General features: G+C 37.7%; 2 protein-coding genes across 11 annotated transcripts in view; one reads left to right on the top strand and one right to left on the bottom strand.

The window, feature by feature from the left end:
* LOC109422356 (heterogeneous nuclear ribonucleoprotein L) overlaps positions 1-20,512 on the bottom strand; it is a 946,335-nt gene that overhangs the window by 251,568 nt on the left and 674,255 nt on the right. For all 10 annotated transcript variants that reach the window (XM_062860356.1, XM_062860355.1, XM_062860359.1 and 7 more), the window contains exon 6: positions 20,259-20,316. In XM_062860356.1, the coding sequence (XP_062716340.1) occupies positions 20,259-20,316 (58 nt within the window). The remainder of the gene's footprint in view (positions 1-20,258; positions 20,317-20,512) is intronic.
* On the top strand, positions 1,395-13,431 carry LOC134291917 (uncharacterized). Its single transcript, XM_062860329.1, has 2 exons — positions 1,395-5,695; positions 6,067-13,431. The coding sequence occupies exon 2, from the start codon at positions 6,860-6,862 to the stop codon at positions 9,449-9,451; it is 2,592 nt and encodes an 863-aa protein (XP_062716313.1). The 5' UTR covers positions 1,395-5,695; positions 6,067-6,859; the 3' UTR covers positions 9,452-13,431.

Below are 20,512 nucleotides of genomic sequence, written 5' to 3'. Positions count from 1 at the left end.
CTACAAAATAACATTTCAATAATATATTATGATGTAGAAAAAGTTGATTATTCTGATTATTGATTATTTATTATTTATGATTATTTATTATTATTCTGCTATAGATAATATACAAATATGTGATGAAAAATAACACAACAGTAACAAGTTCACAAATTTCCTGTTATTAAGTTGTAATTGGTCTAACACAACATGTTATTGAATTAGTCTTACAGGAACATTTTTTTGTTCTGATATTTGTTATTTTGCCGCTTATGACAGACAAGTTTATAACATAATACACTCCCGATCAACAGTTTGGGGTCACCCCCTCAAAAACATGTCATTTTTTGAAGCCCATATCTTCGCCAATTTACGTCCGATTTCAAAAGCCTAAGTCTCATCCGAAAGATAATAAGTCAAAGAAACTTTGAACATGATTTAAAAGAAACTTTTTCAAAAAAAATTGTTTGTAAACTTAAACCAAAGTTGCCAAATTTTCTAAAAAATTAATAAAAACCAAAAAGAATTAAAATTGAAATATAGATGACGAAGATATCACCAAATCACTTTTCCATGTTTCACGATAGTGACCCCGAACTTTTGGCTGATTCATCATATTGAGGGGTGACCCCAAACTTTTGGTCGATGACATGAAGAATTAATTTACTTAATAACTTTTTTTCTCAATTTTTTAGCTAAGTTCTGTAAAAAGCAGTTGAAAGCTTATAGAAAATGGGTTATGTTACCGCTCTCATCTTAAAATTTGGTCGACCCAATTTCCAGCGACACTGCCGTAAGTTTTTATTCATTTTTTAGAAAATTTGGCAACTTTGGGTGAAGTTTACATGCAAAATTTTTTGAAAAAGTTTCTTTTAAATCATGTTTAAAGTTTTTTGAATGAGACCTAGGGTTTTGAAATCGGACGCAAATTGGCGGAGATATGGGCCTAAAAAAATTACATGCTTTTGAGGGGGTGACCCCAAACTGTTGATCGGAAGTGTATGTTATGCTAATAACATAAAAAATACTGAATACTGATTAGGCCAAAATAACATGCTTTATTATGATGTTGATATTTTCTTCTGCTCGGGTATGTAGTAGTTTCATCTTTCATTATACTCCAGACTAAGACGTATAATACAAAAGCTTCAAAAAAAAAAAAATCGAAGAGAAGCCTAATATTTAGAAAAAAAAAACAAACTAGAAAAAGGACCACAATATCAATAAGAAATAGTTGAATTTAAATTGCCAAAGCTTTCGTGACCCACCAAATATAAGCCCGCGAACCATAATTTGTGAAATGCATTGGCTGATACAAATTTTATTTTGACTTTTTGTCCCCAAGACTAACCCCCCCACCCCCCCCCCCCCCCCCTATTCAAACATTTCGCATTTTGAGGGGGAAAATAAACAATATTTTTCAAAATATCTGGGCTTCCTAAAAATTCTTGTACAAATCCGATGAGTTTTTATCCCCTCTCGACCAGCGAAGGAGTGGTTGGATAAATAGTGGAATAAATATTTGTAACGGCCTTATGTAATAAAATAACAAAATTATATCATGTTCTGATCCTGAAAGCAAAACACAGATATTTCAAATTGTGTAATAATTTTCCATGCAAGAATAATAGATGTAACCAAAATTTATGTTATTCTTACCTTACATGCACACTCAATCCTGAATTGCCTGTTCAGCACTTTTTTGACGAAAATAGAACAGCAGAATTATTTCGGTACCTTCGGTAATCGATTTTACTGAGGCTCAGTACACCAACTGTCAAAACCTGGTGCAAAAGGTAAACAAAGCAGTAAAGCTGTATACAGCTGTTCTATTTTCGTCAAAAAATTACCGAAGACGGTATTCCAAATTAAGTGTGTGAAATAGAATTCAACAAATTAAATTATGAATCTTTCAATAAGAAAATATTAAACAATTTTTATCTAAACTTTTAAGGAAATTGTGTAATACAAAACTGGATTTTTAGTTGAAGGTTCTGGCAAATTTTCATCGTCACAACATATGGATTTCTTTGCATTAGTCGACCACCAAATCGCATAAAAGTAGTCAAAAGTGAACTCCTGTATGATTGCAATCTGAATTATTGTTATATTGTAGATTAATAACATTCATTCTCGCTTACAGATTATTTCTGTAGTTTAGAGGAAAATTTGACCCATGATACTCACCATGTAAAATAGGTTTGCCCCATTCCACCGTAAAATTAATAAAACTCATGTCAAAATAAATTTCACATGACAAAAACATCACAATAGCATACATTAAGAAACAAAACGTGTAAAAATTCCGAAGTTTCAGAACTAATTGCTAAATGAACTTTTTTTGTCATACCTAATATTTATCCCGCTTTTTCAATCTTGTCAGAAATCACAGTATTCTTCAAAAGTCAATACAGATTACCAAAACAATGTAAAATGGATGAAGTGCAATCATTGAAGGATATATTTTATCATTTTTGTATATAGTTTTTATTAAAAACTTTAGCCACTATATGGTGAACCTTTTTTGTGCCGATTACTGTACTTTTGTTATACTTTTGTTATATGATCTGGTCTCAAGACGCGACAATTTCATCCTTAAAGCTCAGAGATCAAGCAATTTACTCCGAAGGCGCCCTCAACACCGAGATCCCCCTCCCAACTCGTCGTCGTCAGCTGCACCGGTTGACGTTATTTGACGACGACGATCACTCAGCACCGACCGCGCGCGGAGTATCTTATCAAAAATTCATTTATTTTTATTTACCTCAATTTGCCGGGGACGCGCCGATAATTGAAATCCGGTGTCGGGTCGGGCCGGGCGGTCGGGTTTTATTTTCGGGGCCTAAAATCGACCAAAAAGTTGGCTAGTTTCTGCGACGAACCCTCGATGTGCTATGTTTAGAGTTCTACGAGGCGGCGTCGGTCGGCAGGGGCAACGACAGCGACTAGCTAGCTAGTCGCATCACTAACCACTCTCAACACGATAAGAATTGACCGACCCTGATGACAGATTCGTGGGCAGTTCGATTCACTTTCTGCAGATGTACAGTGAAATCGACTAGAGTCGATGTGTTCTTCTTCTTGTTCTTTATGGTTCGACGTTCCAACTGGAATTTAGCCTGCCTCTCTTCAAATTATTGTTCTTTGAGCATTTGTACAGTTATTTATTGAAGGGCTTTCTTTGCCTGCCATTGCATGAATTTGTATATAGTGAGGCTAGGACAATGATACACTATGCCCAGAGAGTCGAGAAAATTTGCACGACTGGAACGGGAATCAAACTCGCCGTCTTCGAATTGAAGATCCATAGCCATAACCACTAGGCTGATTGGAGACCCACGATCGATGTGTTTTCACTCTTTGGCGAGCGTTCGTTCGAGACAGTCGCAACTTTTCGTTCGTCCGGTTTGTCTCCAGTTCGGTGGCTATTTTCGTGCTAGTGTTTCCGAGTGATTAAGTTTATTAAGTAATTATCCCTAGTGGGACGCGTGCGGTTGGCTAGGCCACAATTTTTGCCGCAAAAGTTCGTTTAGTTTGAGTAAAGTTCACGTTTTCATTATATCACGTGGCGCATTGACCGATTATCGAGCACAGCAGTGCAGCACCCCCCGCATACCGCGCCGCTCGCGCGGCCGTGATCGGCTTCTTCCAGTGAGTACCCAAGCTCATCGTCGTCGACAGCAGCAGCCCAACGAGAGAAGAGCAGAGAGCGTTCAACCGCCGCACACCGCTCGCCTCCTCCCAGTGCGGGCGATCCCATCGCTTGGACCTGTCGTCGTCGAGCCTGTGGCAAAACAGAGCACAAAGCTAAGTATTCAAAGTTACCCCTCGTTGTTCCCCCCTCTCCACTGACTCTTTGATTAGATTTAATTTGGTATATAAGCAGTTTTTTTTTCTCTTTTTTTCCTCACTTTCCCTGTACAGTTAATTTTGTCCCTTGTTTTTTTTTTTGATTATTTCGTCCCCGTGATAAGTGTTAGTTTAAGATTTTTGAGTGCCCCGTGGTGGTAGTTAGCTGCCACAATGGGCGATGATGATGATGGCGGGGGAACATCGTACCGCATCAACGAAGCTTTGTTATTGGCATCGGATTGCTCGAGCCAACAAGGCGATTTAAATGCTAACCCCTTTGCCCCCCATCACCCTGGTGCTTCTCCAATGGACACCAACAGTAAATCTGTTTCGACGTCCCCCCGCCTCAAGGCCTACCCTCCCGACTTTGGCGGGCCATATGTTGTTTTCTTCCGACCCAAAGGCAAACGTTTGAACACCGTTCAAATCAGCAAGGATCTGACTAAGCGGTATTCTTCCGTTGTCTCCATTGACATGGTCGGTACAGCTAAGCTTCGGGTGACAGTAGGCGACCGAAAACACGCTAATGAGATTGTGGCCTGCGAGTTGTTTACACTTGAGTACTTCGTTTACCTACCGAGCGCGTCGATAGAGATTTCGGGGAAGGTCGCCGACGCATCTTTGACCTGCGAAACGATCATGCAAGGCTGTGGTCGTTTCCATAACCCTTCTCTACCTCCTGTCCAGATACTGGATTGCCGGCAACTGCATTCGGTATCCCAGGAGGGCGAGAAGAAGGTTTACACACCATCTGAAGAATTTTCTGTGACCTTCTCCGGATCTGCATTACCAGATCTGCTGGTGATTGGCAAACTTCGGCTACCTGTGAGGCTGTATGTACCGAAGGTAATGAATTGCATCAATTGCAAGCAGCTGGGCCACACCGCCCAGTACTGCAGCAATAAACCTCGCTGTGCAACATGCGGGGAGAGACATGTAGACGGTGCGTGTAAAACGCCGCCCAAGTGTGTTTATTGTGGTAGCGACCGTCCACACGATCTCAATGTTTGCCCGAAGTACATACAGCGAAAACAACAAGCTGCTCCGGTCGTTGAATCACGCAACATCTACTCGTCTTTGTCTCTCGATGATCAGGGCTCTGACTCTGAGGTCGGGGACGGGGTTCCCTTTGTTTTTAAGGGTGAAACGAGGAAACGGGTGAGGCTCCAGAGACCCACCAAAAAACCTCGGAATCTGCCTAGCAGTGACCCCCAACCCACCGTGACAAATTCTAAGAGTGTTAAAAAAGGTAACAAACGTTCACCTCCTGGATTCAAAATCCAAGATGAACGAGACTTTCCTTCGCTCCCGGGAACATCAAAAATCCCAGATGTCCCAATTTTTTCGACTTCTCAGCCAGAGGGACAGCATTCGGAGAACCAGGAACAACCTCTTGGTGCTCCGATGTTTACGCTTTCTGGCATCGTAGACATCGTCCTTAACTTCTTTAATGCTTCTGACTCAGTGAAGAGCATTGTCAAAGCACTTCTTCCTTGTGTGTCTCCTCTTTTGAAGCAGTTGGCTTCTAAAATGCCCCTCCTTGCGACATTCGTATCTTTCGATGGCTAATTTAACCACTGAGGTCGAAGATATGATTTCTGTGCTACACTGGAACTGTCGTAGTATCGTACCAAAATTAGACTCTTTCAAATTTTTAATTAATAATTTACAATGCGATGTTTTTGCGCTATCCGAAACATGGCTGACACCCGATGTAACCTTACCTTTTTCCGATTTCAACATTATTCGTCTTGATCGGTCCGACTCGTACGGAGGGGTGCTTTTAGGGATCAAAAAGCAGCACTCATTTTACAGAGTCGATTTTCAACCGATGACAGGCATCGAAGCCGTCGCATGTGAGGTGACATTCATTTATTTAGTTAACATCAAATTCATGATAATACTGAATCAACAATTTGCCGCCATAATACTCGATTTGCAGCTGCAGCTCTCCAACGTCGGTCACGCCCAACACTCGCCAGATCACGCTCCACCTGGTCCGCCCATCGTGCTCTCTGCGCTCCACGCCTTCTTGTACCAACCGGATGGTTAGCAAACACCAACTTTGCAGGGTTGTTGTCCGGCATTCTTGCAACATGCCCTGCCCACCGTATCCTTCCGGCTTTGGCTACCTTCTGGATGCTGGGTTCGCCATAAAGTGCAGCGAGCTCGTGGTTCATCCTTCTCCGCCACACACCGTTTTCCTGTACGCCGCCGAAGAATGTGTGTGAGGTGACAATCCGAGGTAAAACCCTCAGTGTTGCCTCCATATATCTTCCACCGAGAACTGCGATATCTCGCAGGGATCTCGCCCACATCTGCTCAGTTATGCCTGAGCCACGGCTGCTCATGGGAGATTTCAATTCCCATGGTACAGGCTGGGGGGAACTGTACGATGACAGTTGTTCAACTTTGATATATGACCTCTGCGACGACTTCAATATGACAATTTTGAACACCGGAGAAGTTACGCGAGTGGCACCTCCAGCTAAAGATGGCAGTCCTAGAGACAGCCGATTAGACCTCTCAATCTGTTCGAGCTCACTATCGCTGGAGTGTACATGGAAGGTTATCATGTAGTGATCACCTTCCGATCGTTGTTTCTATTTCCAATGGTTCACGTCAACCTCCATCTATCGACATTTCCTACGACCTCACGAAACACATTGACTGGGGAAAGTACGCGGAAGCAATTATCGACGGTGAGCAATCGGTAGAAATTCTTCCACCGCGGGAAGAGTATCAGTTTCTATCAGAGCTGATCATCAGTAGCGCGCTGCAGGCACAACGTCGGCCAGTTCCAGGTCCTTCGGCTCGCAGGAAACCCCCCAATCCGTGGTGGGATAGCGAGTGTACAGAAATCTATCGCGAGAAATCCGCTGTGTTCAAAGAGTTTCGGAAACGCGGTTCGGTTGAAAACTTTAAGCGGTACGTTTCCCTTGAAAGCAAGTTCAAGAACTTGATCAAGGCGAAGAAAAGCGGTTACTGGCGTCGGTTCGTCGAGGGTTTATCGCGCGAGACATCAATGAGAACTCTTTGGAACGTCGGGAGAAGAATGCGTAACGCGTCGTCGGTAAACGAGGATCGAGAAAGCTCTCCTCGGTGGATTCTCAAGTTCGCAAAAAAAGTTTGTCCAGATTCCGTACCCGTGGAGCGAATAATTCGGGATGTTTCCGAGGATAGGGACGACATGGATAGGCCGTTTTCGATGGTTGAATTCTCACTTGCTCTTCTTTCATGTAACAATTCCGCTCCAGGAATGGATCGAATTAAGTTCAACTTGCTTAAAAACCTCCCCGACGTCGCTAAGAGGCGCTTGTTGAACTTGTTCAATCAGTTCCTGGATAACAACATCATTCCGGATGATTGGAGGCAAGTGAGAGTGATAGCTATTCAAAAACCCGGGAAACCCGCGTCGGATCATAATTCGTACCGTCCAATCGCGATGTTGTCTTGTCTACGGAAGTTGTTAGAGAAGATGATTCTCTTTCGACTGGACAAATGGGTTGAATCGAATGGCATGTTGTCTGATACACAATTTGGTTTCCAAATTGGCAAAGGAACGAACGACTGTCTTGCGTTGCTTACTTCAGAAATTCAGCTTGCCTTTGCTCAAAAGCAGCAAATGGGCTCAGTGTTTTTGGATATTAAGGGAGCTTTTGATTCAGTTTGTGTCGATGTTCTCTCCGACAAACTACACGGAAGTGGCCTTTCACCAATTTTGAACAACTTTTTGTATAATTTGCTGTTTGAGAAGCAGATGAGTTTTACTCATGGCGACTTAACAGTTTCACGAATTAGCTACATGGGTCTCCCCCAGGGTTCATGTCTAAGTCCCCTTCTTTACAATTTTTATGTTAGAGACATAGATGATTGTCTCATGGAAAATTGCACGTTAAGACAGCTTGCGGATGACTGTGTTGTTTCTATAACGGGATCAATAGCAGTCGATCTGCAAGGACCACTACAGGATACTTTGGACAATTTGTCTACTTGGGCTCTCAAGCTGGGTATCGAATTCTCTCCGGAGAAAACTGAGATGGTGGTCTTTTCTAAAAAACACAAACCGGCAAGGTTTCCGCTCCATCTGATGGGTAAGACAATCACTCATAGCATGTCTTCTCAATATCTCGGCGTCTGGTTCGACTCCAAATGCACCTGGGGGAATCACATTGTGTATCTGATACAGAAATGCCAAAAGCGAATCAACTTTATGCGAACTATTACCGGAACATGGTGGGGAGCACATCCGGAAGATCTGATCAGGTTGTACCAAACAACCATTCTGTCGGTTTTAGAATACGGTAGCTTCTGTTTTCAATCCGCGGCGAAAACACACTTGCTGAAGCTTCAACGGGTTCAGTACCGTTGTCTTCGGATCGCGTTAGGTTGCATGAACTCAACTCACACTATGAGTTTAGAGGTACTCGCTGGTGTACAGCCTCTGACAGACCGCTTTGCGGAGTTATCGTTCCGGTTCCTCATCCGATGCGAGGTTGTGAATCCATTGGTCATAGAAAATTTCGAAAAGCTGCTCGAACAGAACCCTCAAACTCGTTTTATGAGTGTGTACTACTGGTACATGACGCTGGAGGTAAGCCCATCTCCGGTTAACACCAATCGTGACAACTTCTCAAACTTCGACAGTTGCTCTGTAGATCTTGATCTGTCCATGAAGGATGAGATCACCGGAATACCAGAATCTTTTCGTTCCGTGTGTATTCCACAAATTTTTGCAAGTAAGTTCGGGCATGTTAGCGGGGACAGACAGTTCTTCACAGACGGTTCGAAAACCGATGATTCGAGTGGTTTCGGTGTCTACAACGAATTTCATAGCGCCACCTACATGCTTCAAAAGCCATGTTCGGTATACATTGCTGAGCTAGCGGCTATATACTACACCTTAGAGTACATTCGCACTCTTCCACCTGAGCACTACTTCATTTTTACCGACAGTCTAAGCTCTCTGGAGGCTGTTCGGTCAATGAAACCGATGAAGCACTCAGCGTACTTCCTGAATGGAATACGCCAAGTCTTGAGTGCTTTGTCCAAACGCTCATACATCATCACCATAGCTTGGGTCCCTTCACATTGCTTAATTCCGGGCAATGAGAAAGCGGACTCTCTGGCTAAGGTGGGCGCTAGCGGAGGCGATATTTACGAGCGTCAAATCGCCTTCGACGATTTTTTTGCATTGGCCCGTCAGGAGACCTTGATCAGCTGGCAACACAAATGGAGAGATGGAGAGATGGGTAGATGGTTGCACTCCATCATTCCACAGGTGTCGAAGAAGCCATGGTTCAAAGGGTTGGATTTGAGCCGCGATTTCATTCGTGTAATGTGTCGGCTGATGTCCAACCACTATTTGTTGAATGCACATACCTTCCGTATTGGGCTCTCAGAAAGCAATCTCTGTGTCTGTGGCGAGGCTTACCAGGATATCGAACATGTCGTGTGGGGATGCAATGAGTATCGTGAGGTCAGATCTGAGCTGCGTGAAATTCTCCGGGTCCGAGGAAAACAACAGAAACCCGTTAGAGAAGTGTTGGCAGGACTTGATTTGGAATACATGAATCTGATTTACCAGTTTTTGAAACGTGTTGATGTCAGAGTTTGATATAGTACGTTCCTTGTTTTCGTTGTCCGCCTTTTGGTTTTGTTGTTCGCCCCTGTCTGTCGTCACCCCCCTTCCGTTTGTCCTCCTCTTGTCGTTTTCTACCGATAAAGTCCTTTCTTTTTGGTTCCGTTACAGATATGGACAATTTGTCCCATCAATGTTTTAGTATAAGTTAGCAAATAATTTAGTTTTAAACCCATAAATCCCTCCTTCCCAATTTTATTTTATTTTTTTTTCTCAATCCTTAACCTCGAAACAGCCGCGAGTACTTCGGCTTCCCAAACTAACATAGTTTTAAGGCAGTAATAAATTGTAAAATGTAAAATCATTGTAAAAAAAAAGCAAAAGATTTCGGCTCAGTTATGCCCATGTGGCGCCCGAGCCTGCCAAATAAATGAATAAGTAAAAAAAAAAAAAATCGATGTGTTTTGAATCTGAACAAAGTTATGTGGTTAGAGTTGAGCTCTACCCCGTTTGGCATAACAATAGTTTCGTTACTTTTTTCCAAAGTGTTGTGGCAAATGACATGTTAAATGAAGACCATGATATTAAGCAGCAATATGTCACATTACCATTGGTTCTTTCATTACGTATTAGAATTTTGAAAACTTACAAGTTTCAAATATTGTTGAGAATTGTAACAAAAAATAACAAAGTTTTAGAACTAAAACACGTCATCTTTTCTAACCTTTCGGCAGGAATTTTGAGAACTACTTTCAAAATTTATTTACAGCAATTATTAAACATACATATTTATTAGTTTATTTAAAGCATTTAAAACAAGTAAATTTATTACAGTTTCATGAAACGTTTAGCATATTTTAACAAAATACAAAATTGATTTTTATGGCAAAACGTCCATTTTACTCAATAGTGAGGAGTTAGCATAAGTTAAAATTTACAGAAATAAAAATAAAAATTCATGAATTATATAAATCTAGTACATATTCTACAACCTAATATTCTACATTATTAGGAAAGTCCACAAATGTCTAAACTCCCCAATATCGAGTCACAGAGTTTTGACTGTAATCGATCACTGACTTCAAATGAAAAGTGACACTCACTTTTTGGGTTATTGGCCAATGAATGAATTGAATCACAGCTACTGCTACCAAAATAGATTAATTGACGACTGGTCTTGTGGCGTCCGATCGCATGCGAGTAGATATCGATAGGATTTTTCTTCTACCAAAGTATTTGAGATATTTTTTTTACAGAACTTAAGAACATAAGCTAGTTGACACTACTCGGGTAGAAAAAAAGGGCTCAATAATAGCATATTTTGATATTAGGATCAAAATGTGATATTGGTTTGATTAATATAAGAGATAAAAGATCTAAAATTTACTCCTGGACCATCATCAGCAGATCATATTAAGATTTTGTAAGATCTAATCAATACCAGCGATCTATTCGTTTGATCTTGAAATATCAAATTTTGATATTTTTCAGATGTTCCAGGAACATTTATCAGATATTATTTTCAGATCTTTTATCTCCTATATCAATCAAACCAATATCACGTTTTGATTGTCAGTACTTAACCTATACTCGGGTAGTCAACAAATGTTTTTATACATAACTAGCTGTCCCGGCAAACGTCGTACTGCCACAGCCTGCCTACTGTGTTTTTTGACATATAGATTCATAGGGACGTCCTCCCCAACGTCACCTGTATGGGAGCTCCCCGTTCCAGAGACCGGAGAGGTCTCACACCAAGCCAAGAAATACGGCCCCAGAATTACCCACATCAGCATAACGGTCAACAAACTGCACATGTCGTCTTCTCACAGTGCAGTATGGATAATCCCAATCGCAGGAGTCGTTGGCCGGTAACTATAAACACATGAATGAAAAATCCGCCAAAATAACACCCAAAATAATAACATCAGAAAAAAAGACAAATCAGTGCATGTGCAATCCGATGAAGGCAGCCGTAAATATCCCTCTTTCCCCATAACAAAAAAAAAAATGCAAGCAAAACAGCTCAAACGTCATCCCAGTGACAGAAACGGACAAAAAAGACATGCAACCATGCAACAGTTAAAAAAAACATCATTTTCCGCCCGGGCAGGGCAGCGCCGCGAAAAAAAATCTCGCATTTAAATAAAAAACACACACAGATGAGAAAATCCGACAGCCGCCACTCGTAAAACCGCCAAACTAATGAATGGATGGGCCCAGCCGATCGCTTGCAGAATCGTAAATCAATTTGCAATTCATTCCAATGGTCTCCTGCGCCGCCCGCTCCATCACCATTCGTGCGAAAAATCTTTCATCTCTTTCTCCCGCGCACACTGATTTACCCATCATCATAACGTGGAAGCACGTGCTCGAGATGAAATATTTGGCTGCTTGCGCTAGGAGTGTACTAAAACAGGCAGTCAGTATGTAAACGAAACTAATTCCGAGTGCGGGAGAATATAAGCGTTATATCTAGTTGTAGCCATAAAATGACTAACAGTTAACATTCATCGAGTATTCGAAAGTTGTGAACATTTTTGTTTTAAATGTTTAACGTTATAAACGTTGTAACAAAATTCCAATGGACCGTTTTATATGCTGCAACGGTAATGTAATTGATTAACTATTTCGTTATGATCATAATTATATAATTTAAAATAGTCCTACGGGTAGATGCGCCAGGCTCGGTCAAAATGTGTGTCTGTGTTCGAATCTCGTTCCAGCACTTCTGATATGAAACATATATTTTTTTTAATCCTGGCACATAAAAAATGCATATCAGAATGGGACATTACAAGTTTCACATTTAAGTCAAATAGACTAGAAGAAGTTCTGAGAACCATCATAAACCTAAAATAAAAGGCATTAGGTTTTATGACAGTTGTCAAAACCTCTAGAATACTAATTGGCTATAAAAATGTTATTGGTACATAAAGCCCAACAACGTTTGTATGACCTAAATATTGGTATAAAAAAATAATGTGAAGTATTCCACATGTTTCAAATCAAGTTAAAATATTATGTTCCTCCATCTTTCAGGAACGAACATAATATAGCTCTGCAGCAGCTTATTTTCCCCTTTGGTTATTATTTTTTGTTTTGTTTTACTTTTGCTGGGCAACAACAGCTCGACACACCCGCGACGCGCGCGAGGCGAGGCGAGAAAATCATAAATCGGAACCGCGAATCTTTCGACACCTCATTTTTCAATTTCGTATGCCAAATTGTGAGCACGGTTTTCTCTCTCACACCCTCTATCGTTTATGCAGTTCTTTATTTTTTCATGGTGTTCTCTGCGTCCCTCCCTGCCACTGCGCTAGGCGCTGTTGAAAGGCCAATGTTATTTGTATGATTAACTGTAACCAAATGAAGAGATTACGCTTTTGGCGGATTTTTTCGAGCGTGTTTTAACGCTTATTAGTGATTGCTCAGATCGGAAAGATGGATAGTGGTCGATGATCGAAGCATGTTTGGTCGGAAAAAAAAGTCCAAATAAGTACAATTGATATTCAAGGTGTACCTAGTTTTGAAGATGTCCAGAAAACTTTTAGAAAACCTTACATACCTATGTTGTATTGGTTTTACGACGGTTTTAAAAGTTTCACATAACTATATATTTTGAAAATTGCAACACAAAAACCACAAAAGTCAGCACGATTTCAAGAAGCTTGATTAGTTAGTATTAGTTCTGATGATAAAACATTCTAGAAACTATCGAATAAATTGTAAAAGAACTTGCTATACTAATCTAACAGGTATTCCAGGCGTCTAAAGTATCTCGAAGATTTCTTCTCTTCCTACAATCCTACATTTCCTGCCTTACAAGACATGCCTTTGGCGATACTCTAAAGATATCCTAGGAAATTTATTAATATATCTCCAATAGATATTTTTCTGTATAAGAATCTATGACAAACAATCGAAAATCGAAGGGACAAATGGTCGCAAAGGCAACAGGTCGATGGTTAAAAATTCAAGAGAAAGTATGACTAAGGCCGTTCGCAATGCTGTTTTATTTTGTAGTGCGAGTTTTAAATTTTTTAAAACTCGCCATACAAAATAAAACAGCATTGCGAACGGTCTAATGATGCTTATTTAAAAAAAAAGTATGAATTTCCACGAAGCATTTTTTTTTTTCGACCTTTTATCATTTATCTTTTGTTTTTTGTTCTTTAGTGCTTCAACCAGTTGTTCTGAAGTTATCTGAGGAGTCTTTGAGAATAGTCATAAGAATTATTTTTAAAATGTCTGGGAAATTCATATAAAATTTCCATTGAAAATTCTGTTCGATTCTTTTTTACAGAGATCCGCTAAGAGTCCGCTGAGATTCTCCTGAAATTCCAATACAAATCTCTTTGCAATCGCATAAATTTAATTTTTTAAATTATTGAAAAATCTATATAATCTGCACCAGGACCGCTACAATTATTTCTCTAAAAATCTTTCTAGGCATTTCTATGAATTTCTATTGGAACTTAGGCGTTTGAATGCTTTTTATAAGAATTCCTATAAAAACTTTACAAAATGTTTACAAAAACCTCAACTCAGAGGGGATATCTCTTTTCCAAATTTAACCCTAAAAGGGATACCTGGGGTCCATTGGACCCCAGGCGCCTTTCAGAGCTCGTCAGCGAGGTGACGAAACTGAGGCCATGAAGGTATCCCTTTTAGGGTTAAAGTTGAAAAAATAATAATAAAACATCTACAAGTGAGAGAGAAGAAATTGCTCAACAAATCTAATGTGGGAATACAGATTTGCTTGTGATTTTTTTCAACACCTTTGGGATTTCTATCACTGGAATTCCTGGCAATTCTTGAATAAATATCGGTAAGTGATCTAGGACTTTTTTTAATTGCTGTAGGTATTTCATAGAAAACTCTTAAGGAACTATTTTGAAAAGCCATCCAGGAGTTATTAACAAAGAAATCACTTTAGAAGAATCTCACTTTTTTGTAAATAATGCTAGAAATAATACTTAAGCAATCTTAAAAGAAATGCTTCCGGGATTCTTTCAGTGTGGTCTTTTGGATTTTTTTTAACATTAAATATTTCAAAAATTTCCCAAGACATTGCCTGAGAATCTCTTTGAAAATTCCTCAAAGGAAAAATATCTAATTATTCACTTAAGAATTAGAAAACCCAATATGTATGCTCTCTGAAAATTTATAAATAATATTTTTATGAATTTCTCAAGGAATTTTACAAGAAATATTTCTGAGAATTCCATTAAAAACGTACAAATAATCTACCAAAAAAATCTATGGAATACTACGAATCTACGAAATTCAATAAAATACATTGAAAATCGCCTCAAACTTTGACACAGTTTTTTTTCGCAATTTTGTAAGAAATAATCTTTCACGAAACACTAGAAAATACCTGATAACTTCAAGCATTACATATTCTGGAAAAGCTTTGAAGTTTCGCAGGAAAATCACTTAGAGTATTTTTAAGAATTGTTGAACACCTGTTTATTATTTCTCCTTGAAATTTTAAGGACAATTTCTAAACAAAAGGCTATCAACAATCTTTTATAAAGTTTCTAAAAGCTTACTTCAGGATCGCTACAAGAAGTGTATTTAGTAAATCCCCAAGAAGTTAATTTAGTAAACATTTCATAAGTTCCCAGAAAAAATTCTGGTAAAATTATTCAATAATTAAGAAACATTCAAATCTGTTTGGGTATTCTTCAAAGGCATTGTCTCGAAATATCGCCCTACAAATCCTATACAAAATATTAGGCTTGATCCTTTAGGAAACTTTCTAGAACAATTTAATATTAATATTTCAATTTCAATTTACATAAATGAAAAAACGAGATGAACCAGCCGAGGGCTGAAAATCTCGATAATAAAGAAAAATAATAATAATAATAAATGAAAAATGTCAAAGTCATAAGTTGCAATTGATTATAATAGATCAAGAGAACTGTAAAAACTGTTTAAAAAAAACACCAAACAAGCTTACCAATATTTGCAGATGAATAAAACAGATGGCAAATGAAAACTAGATTCAAATGCATGCGATCTGTACGTTACACGCAAAAAAAACGAAATAAAATAGCATAAAACGAGCTCTGCAATAAAACTTAACAGTTACACAAACTAGAGGTAGGTAATTCTAACATCTTTCGGGAATTTCTATAAGCATTTATTTTTCATTCTGAAAATTCTTCAAGGTCTTTCAAAGAAAATTCGCTATAAGTTTTGTCAGAAATATGTAAAAAGAAAATCTTCAAAATTATACTGAGAATGCAAAGGAATTCAAAAATTTCGATAGGTTTTTTTCTTGGAAACTATGGAAAAAAATTTAAGAAATGTTATCGAAATTCATTAAAAATCTCTTATAGAATTTCGAATGAATTACTTTAAATATTCTTGAGCAATATTTATAGTAAATCTCAAAAAAATTATCAAGTAATAATTTTATAAGTCTCAAACTCATGGAGAAATTCCTCTATCAATGCAGAATTCTCTCAAAACTTCCCATTTTCTTTACGAATTCTTCAAGAACTGCAGTTGGGAATTATTGAAAAAAAAAATCCTCTTGGAAACTCACTGAATTATTTTTGAAAAATTCCCCTAAATTCTCCTGATTTCTTAAGATTTTAATCAAAATGATTGTACCGGAATTCCTACAGAAATCTTTTCAGAAATGCATCTGAAAACTATACCAAAAACCCTAAAATATAAACACATTATCCTTAGTTTCTCCCTTTATTCCTGAGGCTTTCCACGGACCAGCACGAATCCATTTTAATAGATTTTTTTTAATTTACTTGATATTTTTGTATATTATTCCTTTTCATGTGAGAAACCATATTCTCTCGAATTCATCTCTGAGGGTCTATTTGGGAAATCATTTAGGAGATTCCTTGGAAATAACTATAGAAATCTTCTGAATTTGTGTATAAATATTGTTCCAGAATTCCTTGAAAATCATAAAATAACTTCAACATTTTCTCTGGAAAGCATTGTAAGGATCATTGTTTATTTTTAATATTTCATCTTCAAATGATGGCAATAAGTATATCAAAAAGTAACATTTCATTTGCATACGCGAAAAAGAAAGCTGAAACAAGTTCACAAAAAATTGCAGCTGCATTTAAATAAAGGAAGTCTCTTGATAGGACACCCGTATAATTTTTTTTTTTGTACGGGACGATTTTTTTTGCTATAACTCAGTAAATTAAATGTATTCAGAAATTTCTATACGAATTTTATCTCAGAGGGCAATTTTTCCAGGAAATTTTCTTCGACTGCAAGAAATTTTTAGGGCTTTCCCAAAAGTTTTTTTTTTTCAAATTTCAACGGAAAATTAATAAAAAAAATACCTCCATGAAACTTCCTTAATAATCTCAAAGGAATTTTCCATATTTTTTAAGCAATTTCAGACATTTCTTTTGGAATTTTCAAAAAAAAAATCTAGCAAATTTCTTTGGGAATGTCATTTCTCTGGGAGAATCTGCAGTTATTTCTGGGGAATTAACTAAAGATATTACTGTCTGAGAATTCATTTTTCGAGAATTTTTCCAGAAAATCCCTAAAAATTTAAAAAGTCCATAGATATTTCGATCGCAATACAAAAATCACCAGGCATCTATTGAAAATCAAAAATAAATTCTGTGAATCCACCATAGATTCCGTCTGGGAATTCTTCTAAAAATCTGAATATTGTGGGCTTCGTTACCGTGCGGTTAGCAGCGTCAGCCATTTGGAAAACTAGTGAGTTCCAAGAAGTGAGGGTTCGATTTTCACTCCAATCATGGGAAACTTTTTGTTCAAACGAAAAATCCTGCCAATCGAAAAAGCAAGATCCACTAGATGTTTGGAGTTGTGCTTTTCTTGGTGTTCGTTCAAGCTGTTCAACCTTAGGTTGAAGAAGGAGCCATACCTTTTTTAATCAATCTCTTTAAGTTTATGTAGAGTAATTGTATTCACCGAAATCATCAATCTGGAGCTACTTACATTTTTTTTAAATCTTCTAGAAAATATTTAAGTAAACTCAATTCTAAAGCTCCAATTTGTATTGGTTTTTAAGATCTATGCATTATGACACCAATTTATGTTGGTTTTATGATAGTTCAGTGGACCTCCTCGAAACTATTTGATTGAAACTTGTTACTTGGGGTATTTCAAAAAATGTGTCTGGAATTTTACCAAGAATTCCTTAAGAAAATTCACTAAAATATTCTGTAGAAATCTCTTCGGCAGAACCTCCATGAATCTCTTCAAAGTTTTTGTAAGGAAATACTGAAACGACGTCCCTGATATCTCTCAGTCACAGAGCTTTCTGGGGTTTCCAGGAACATATTTTAGTAATTTTCCTAAACATCTTCTGGGACTTTCTGTGGAAAATCTAGAAATGTCGCTTGAACTTCATTCAGGAAAGGTTATAGAGCTATAACTCCTCACGAATTTTCTCCTGGAAAGAACTCCATTTCAAGGGGTAAATTTGTTAGTATGTATTTATTTGAGACCGTTTAACCATTTGGTCATTCCGGTCGCTCCATTTAGTAGAACTCCTGTGGGTCTGTTTGAGAACTATGCTATAAACCTTCATAGGAAGTTTCATGGAAAAACGGTTGAAAATCCTAGAGAGAAAGCTCGTTCAAGGAGTATTCTGACGGACTCCTACAGCGATTTCAGGAATAAAAATGAACAGCAGACAACTTCGATCTTGTGGAGAGATAACCGTATAGCTATTTAGGCGCCGTCCACAAATTACGTAACGCTCTAGGGGGAGGGGGGAGTATGACCGAGCGTTACGGACCATACAAAAATTTTAGAGTTTTCATAAAAAAAGCGTTACGGAGAGGGGAGGGGGGGTTGAAAAATGTCGATTTTAGCGTTACGTAATAAATGGACGGTGCCTTAATGAAATAGTTTTTTTAGTTCTTATCAACTTTTTAAGGGACTACAAGTCACTCTCTGCGCTACCAGAGACTAAACATAGAAAAGATCAAAAAAATGTTACAGAAAAAATAGAAGAATATGGAGACATCGCATACAATATAGGAAAACAAAAAGATAAAATATTTAAGATAAAAGACATAAAATTGAGTGTAAAAGCTAAAGACAATGGAAGATAGACACCAGAAAAGACAGGAAAAAAGAAAACAGCCCAGAAATTAGAAGATATGAATATGAAAGTCAGAAGATAAAATAGAAAAACGGAGATACAAGATGGAGAGATAGTTTAGAGTACAATAAAGAGAGAGAATAGGAAATAGAAAGTTGAATTCATAAAAGATAGTATGCAAAAAAATGAAAAAAAAAATAAAAAAATAGACAAATTACAAAAAAGAAAAATTTCAAAGATAGAAGACTAAGCATAAATGGACTATTAAAAGTAAAGTAAAAAAGAAAACAGTAGACAGACAGAAAGAAGAAAGCAGAAGAAAAAAGATAAAGGTGATATAACATTGAAAATAAAAAAAAGGTCACTTTTCCAACAAGTCATCAAAGTTTTCATATTATCATCCTTCTGAATTTTGGTTTATTTCGTTTCTTAGTTGTTTGCATTTGGAAAAAATAATAAACAAAGCTCACAGATAGTAAATTTATTCGGCCTTTAAAAGTTAGGAAAAAAGGTAGAAAATAGAATATAAGGGAAAAAGATGGAAAGCAAAAGTTAGAAGATATACAAACAAATAAAGTGGAATTTTGAAGACAGAAAATAGAATATATTAATAAATTATTCGAGCGAAACGATATAATTAAAAAGAAATTTAAGAAAGAAGATAAAAGAAAACAGATACAAAAAAGAAGAAAACAGATAAAATTAAGGATGCAGAAGATAAAGAACAGATAAAACAGAATATGGAATGTAGAAGTTAAGAGATAGAAAATAGAATAATAAAGAAAGACGACAAAGATCGTGGACAAAACACAGACGATAGTGAAGTTGAAGTAAAAAATAATAATGAAGCATCATGAGAGAGAATAAGAAGAAGAAGATAGGAGGCATATTTAAAAATTAAAATTTATAGATAGAAAATATAAAATGGAAGATCAATCACTAGAGATAGTACACAAAAAAAGAGCAATAAAGAAATCAAGTTAGAAGGTAGAAGATAGAACAAAAAAAGTTAATGGAGAAATAAATAAGATTGAAGAGAGATCAGTATAGAAGAAATAATACTTAGATTCAAGGTTTAAGCTTTTTTCGTCAAGAAACAGTAGTCGTTTTCGATTCAAAACTTCAAATTTGGTCCCGTTATGAAGCCCCTTTCACCCGCAGTGCACCCGGGACGGGATTGCTCAATTTGTCGCTGTCGCGCTGGTCGAACGAGAAAAAATGATTGTCTGTTTCGGGGATTGCAACGGGTGAGTAATTTGTTGAGTGCTTCATATTAATATTCCCGTGCGTGGAAATTGGATACGTTTGTGAGTTTCTGTGGGTAGCGAGATATCTTTGTTTAAGGTATCGACAAATGTGCATGTGTACATTTCTGTTGTTTCTCTTTTTTCTCTCATTCTCCTTCTCATTTACCAGTGGGTGGGTATGTCACCCTCTTTATTTCAAGTGGCGTTCTCGTTTTGAATGAAAATGAATGCGATAAGAGTGGAGGTTTTTCTTTAATTCTTGAGAACAAACGGTAGGTGATAAGATGTCAGTTACTTTAGTTTTTTTCTTTTCGATTTGGCAAAAACGGGGAAAACAAAAATTAACAAACTTTCCACTTTAGAGTAGTTGAGAAACGAAAATAGTGTAAGTTAGGTAACAAAAATATAAAGTTTTTTTTAGGTTTTAAAGAGGTAGAGGTATGCTTCGCTATTTTTTTTCTTTGAGGAAAATGTAGTTTCTTTTAAGAGAGGAAAAAACGTAAATCCTTACCCAATGTGTAGTCCCAACTGGAGTCCGTGTCGTTTTTGTAAACATTGAGTTTTTCTGGCTGTTGGTTGATTGGTTGGTTGGTGGTGCGGTGATGATCGGGTTGTTGTTGATTTGGGTTTGTTGATGTTGTTCGCGAGAGAGAGGCACGAATTAGAGCGAGATTTTTTTTTGTATTCATGGCGTTGTTTTTTGGTGATGATGTTGGTTGTTGGCGTGATGTTGTCAAGTTGTTAGAAATTTAGGGTGGAGAAATA

The sequence above is a fragment of the Aedes albopictus genome, chromosome 3, assembly GCF_035046485.1.
Source record: "Aedes albopictus strain Foshan chromosome 3, AalbF5, whole genome shotgun sequence".
In the NCBI taxonomy this organism is placed as follows: Eukaryota; Metazoa; Arthropoda; class Insecta; order Diptera; family Culicidae; genus Aedes; species Aedes albopictus.
Note: the sequence above shows the minus strand (reverse complement) of the source record. Positions and strands in the feature narration are given on the sequence as shown.